At 51.2% G+C, this 5,634-nt stretch overlaps 1 protein-coding gene across 1 annotated transcript in view; it reads right to left on the bottom strand.

Annotated features, from left to right (window-relative positions):
* Positions 1-5,587: 5,587 nt before the first annotated feature.
* LOC138354796 (uncharacterized) overlaps positions 5,588-5,634 on the bottom strand; it is a 12,197-nt gene continuing 12,150 nt past the window's right edge. Inside the window, exon 3 of the mRNA XM_069309290.1 lies at positions 5,588-5,629. Within this exon, the coding sequence (XP_069165391.1) occupies positions 5,588-5,629 (42 nt within the window). The remainder of the gene's footprint in view (positions 5,630-5,634) is intronic.

Genomic DNA, 5,634 nt, shown 5'->3' with positions numbered 1-5,634 from the left:
GCCTTCCTCGCTGCCCCCCCCCCCCCGCCTGAACTAATACTCTTACCGCTCCTCATTCATACACACACGCCGCCCAACCTCTCACCCCCCCCCCCCGCATCCCCCAACCATCCATCCCCCAACCATCCATCCCCCAGCCATCCATCCCCCAGCCACTCACCACTCCCCCAAACACCCCACTGCTACCCCCCCCCTCCCCCCCCACCACCGTCCTCAGCACCAAAGACTTTATCTATCCTTGTGTGGTGTATTCAGCTACATCCCTTCTCCCCCCCTCCCCACTTGGCCAGCAACTCTTCCCTCTCCTCCTTCACTCTCTCTTCTTCCTCTCACCATTCTTATGTCCCTCACACTCCTCTTCCTCTTGATATTTTCTGCCCTGTCATTCTTTTTTCTTCTTCTTGCCATTTTCCTCATTCTCTATCCCTCCTCTCCTCTCTTCTTGCTTCTCCTTCTTTAACTTTTTCACTTTTATTTACATATTATCCTCCCGACTTCTCCCCCCTCTCTCCCTCTCCCTCTCCCTCTCCCTCTCCCCCTCTCTCTCTCCCTCTCCCTCTCCCTCTCCCTCTCCCTCTCCCTCTCTCCCTCTCTCTCTCTCTCTCTCTCTCTCTCTCTCTCTCTCTCTCTCTCTCTCTCTCTCTCTCTCTCTCTCTCTCTCTCTCCTGATCCTAAATGTTTCCTCACCTTCAAATTTCTCTACTTTATCTTGGTATTTCTCTGGTCTCCTCCCTGTGGCCGTCCACCACACACTGACCCCATAGTGACACACCCACACTAACCCCATAGTAACACGCCCACACTAACCCCATAGTGACACGCTCACACTAACCCCATAGTAACACGCCCATACTAACCCCATAGTGACACGCTCACACTAACCCCATAGTAACACGCCCACACTAACCCCATAGTAACACGCCCATACTAACCCCACAGTAACACGCCCATACTAACCCCATAGTAACACGCCCACATTAACCCCATAGTAACACGCCCACACTAACCCCATAGTAACACACCCACACTAACCCCATAGTAACACACCCACACTAACCCCATAGTAACACGCCCACACTAACCCCATAGTAACACACCCACACTAACCCCATAGTAACACGCCCACGTTAACCCCATAGTAACACGCCCACACTAACCCCATATTAACACTCCCACACTAACCCCATAGTAACACGCCCACGTTAACCCCATAGTAACACACCCACACTAACCCCATAGTAACACGCCCACACTAACCCCATAGTAACACGCCCACACTAACTCCATATTAACACACCCACACTAACCCCATATTAACACACCCACACTAACCCCATAGTAACACGCCCACGTTAACCCCATAGTAACACACCCACACTAACCCCATAGTAACACGCCCACACTAACCCCATATTAACACACCCACACTAACCCCATAGTAACACACCCACACTAACCCCATAGTAACACGCCCACACTAACCCCATAGTAACACACCCACACTAACCCCATATTAACACACCCACACTAACCCCATTGTAACACGCCCACGTTAACCCCATAGTAACACACCCACACTAACCCCATAGTAACACGCCCACACTAACCCCATAGCAACACACCCACACTAACCCCATAGTAACACACCCACACTAACCCCATAGTAACACGCCCACACTAACCCCATAGTAACACACCCACACTAACTCCATAGTAACACACCCACACTAACCCCATAGTAACACACCCACACTAACCCCATATTAACACACCCACACTAACCCCATAGTAACACGCCCACGTTAACCCCATAGTAACACGCCCACACTAACCCCATAGTAACACGCCCACACTAACCCCATAGTAACACGCCCACACTAACCCCATAGTAACACACCCACACTAACCCCATAGTAACACACCCACACTAACCCCATAGTAACACGCCCACACTAACCCCATAGTAACACGCCCACACTAACCCCATAGTAACACGCCCATACTAACCCCATAATAACACGCCCACACTAACCCCATAGTAACATGCCCACACTAACCCCATAGTAACACACCCACACTAACCCCATAGTAACACACCCACACTAACCCCATAGTAACACACCCACACTAACCCCATAGTAACACACCCACACTAACCCCATAGTAACACGCCCACACTAACCCCATAGTAACACGCCCACGTTAACGCCATAGTAACACGCCCACACTAACCCCATAGTAACACGCCCACGTTAACGCCATAGTAACACGCCCACACTAACCCCATAGTAACACGCCCACGTTAACCCCATAGTAACACACCCACACTAACCCCATAGTAACACACCCACACTAACCCCATAGTAACACGCCCACGTTAACCCCATAGTAACACGCCCACACTAACCCCATCTTAACACACCCACACTAACCCCATAGTAACACGCCCACTTTAACCCCATAGTAACACGCCCACACTAACCCCATAGTAACACGCCCACGTTAACCCCATAGTAACACGCCCACACTAACCCCATATTAACACACCCACACTAACCCCATAGTAACACGCCCACGTTAACCCCATAGTAACACACCCACACTAACCCATAGTAACACGCCCACACTAACCCCATAGTAACACGCCCACGTTAACGCCATAGTAACACGCCCACACTAACCCCATAGTAACACGCCCACGTTAACCCCATAGTAACACGCCCACACTAACCCCATAGTAACACACCCACACTAACCCCATAGTAACATGCCCACACTAACCCCATAGTAACACGCCCACACTAACCCCATAGTAACACGCCCACACTAACCCCATAGTAACACGCCCACGTTAACTCCATAGTAACACGCCCACACTAACCCCATAGTAACACGCCCACGTTAACGCCATAGTAACACGCCCACACTAACCCCATAGTAACACGCCCACACTAACCCCATAGTAACACGCCCACACTAACCCCATAGTAACACGCCCACACTAACCCCATAGTAACACGCCCACACTAACCCCATAGTAACACGCCCACACTAACCCCATAGTGACACGCCCACTTTAACCCCATAGTAACACGCTCACACTAACCCCATAGTAACACGCCCACACTAACCCCATAGTAACACGCCCACACTAACCCCATAGTAACACGCCCACACTAACCCCATAGTAACACGCCCACACTAGCCCCATAGTAACACGCCCACACTAGCCCCATAGTAACACGCCCACACTAACCCCATAGTAACAACAGGGCCGGATACACGGCACTCCTGGAAGTGGCTTCAGACGTGTCAGAGTGTCCGGCCTCCATATACCCGGCTCCTTCACTTGTGTCAACAGTGTTGGGTGAAGGGTGACTGGAGCCTGTAGTGACGGGTGTTCCACCACCCTGGCCTGGTGTCACTCTCTGTATACACCCTCACCTCATGTCACCTTAATGCTTCAGTTTATATAATAATGTTCGGCATTTCAAGGGTGACTTCCAACTAATTTTAGGGGAATATATTCTTGTGGAATGTGTGTGGATGTCGTCGGTTCAGTGTTGGACGCCAGTTAGTCGCCCATGGACATACACATAGGGTGACCTAATACCCTCTTAAGCTAAACAACTTAATAAGTATCAACAACGTGTCAGCAGATTTGAAAGCAATCTACTCTGCTGCAGACCACAGACCTCAGACACAGCCCGGGCATCAGAGCGTCTACACGCGCTCCCTTACACACGCTGCAAGCTAGTTCGTGGCCCGTGTAGAAGATAGAAGATATATATATATTTATAATAAAACTAAGAAAAAGCAGTGGACGTTTGGTACTCCAATTCCTGCCCACAACCTAATCATTCTACAACAACATCGACAGATGTAACACTGGTGTCAGCTTAATGGGATTCACCCCTGTCCTCCAGCAGCACAGCAGCTCACAACAGCTCACAGCAGCACAGCAGCTCACAACAGCTCACGGCAGCACAGCAGCTCACAACAGCTCACAGCAGCTCACAACAGCTCACAGCAGCACAGCAGCTCACAACAGCTCACAGCAGCACAGCAGCTCACAACAGCTCACAGCAACACAGCATCGCAACAGTTCAGCGTGCCTGACTCACCCAGCGTGCCCCGTGACTCATTCACCCAGCGCGCGCCCGTGCCTGACTCACCGCACGCCACCAGCTGACTCGCCGGGACTCAACGAGCCTTGGTGCCTGCCTGACGTCACCTTACCACCCCTCGCTGTCTGGCCTGACGACTTCTACCGCGCCTGACGTCTCCTGCCGCGCCTGACGTCTCCTGCCGCGCCTGACGTCTCCTGCCGCCTCCCGACGCCGACGACGCCGCAGCACGACGCCACAGCACGACGCCGGACCTGTGACGACCAGATCATCTCTGCCCTGTTGAACGGATTGCAGCCCCAGCAGCCTTCAGCTCTAGTTAAGTACCCTTTGTTATTTGTGTAGTAGAGTAAACTGTGGACTTTCGTGGGCACAATGTAAACTTACTTTATGGATAACCGATACTCGCTCAGGCCTCGCTAGCGCACTTACCCCTACAGTCTACGGTCTCGTTCACTATCGGAGAGTAACTTACTCTTAACTAGTGAGCTCGCTCACTTATCCTTAGCCAGTGAACTCCCAACCTCAGCTCTCGGTAGCTTATCCTCATTAACCTCTACAACCAGCAGCGACTCAGTAATCATGACTCAAGCCCTGAATTCTGCGGGTTCTAACTCGAACACCGTTACAGTTCTTACACAGTCTGTTGACATTCGCCCGTTTAGTGGAAAGGATCCAACCCTCTTGGAGACATGGTTCGCTAGTGTAGAGGCTAGAGCGAGGAGCAAGGGTACTGCTGTCACAGACGCAGACTATATCAGTATGGCGACGTCCACACTTGACTATAAATCTGGAGATGCGTATCTCGTAGCAGGAACACCTGACTTAAAGAAAATTGTAGACTGGGAAGAATTTAAGAAATTCTTTCGTAGGAGATATATATCGGTAGTTGATCGTGATCCCTTTGGCATTGCTTGCCAATTAGCTACTGCGGTAATGCGTCCTGATGAAACACGCAATGCTTTTGCCACGCGTCTAGCTACGCTACAGGACTCACTGGAGAAAGCCTTGATGGGTTCTAGATGGGACGCTAGTGGAAACCTCACTATACAGAATGTGGGTAAACTATTGGCGTTCGGTGCCATGCAGAGTCATGCCCCCGAGGCCATACTGAAAGACATTGAGGCTAGGAATTTTGGTCCTACCCACACACTTTGGGACTTAATGGACGTCATGGTAGAGTCCACAGACACGCTAAAGCCCCAGGATTCTGCCCAGCTTTCTGCCGTTTTTCGTGCAAACAGTTCCCATACCACTGTAAACGTTGTCATGCGTTCTACCCCTAGACGTGTGCAGACTCATGCTAGGTCTCCTCCGCCTTTGTATGGCCCCAGGTCATACTCTAGGACAGGCTCCCCTCAATACCCTCAGCGACCTCGAACGCCAGAATGCTTTAACTGTGGCAAACCAGGCCACCGTGGCAGAGTGTACATCAACTAACACTCGTTACCAACAGCATGCTAGACATAACTACACAGGCCGATCACATGATCACACCCGTTCTTAT

The sequence above is a fragment of the Procambarus clarkii genome, chromosome 64 (assembly GCF_040958095.1).
Source record: "Procambarus clarkii isolate CNS0578487 chromosome 64, FALCON_Pclarkii_2.0, whole genome shotgun sequence".
Lineage (NCBI taxonomy): Eukaryota > Metazoa > Arthropoda > Malacostraca > Decapoda > Cambaridae > Procambarus > Procambarus clarkii.
The sequence above is the reverse complement of the archived record's forward strand: the minus strand, read 5'-3'. Positions and strand labels throughout refer to the sequence as shown.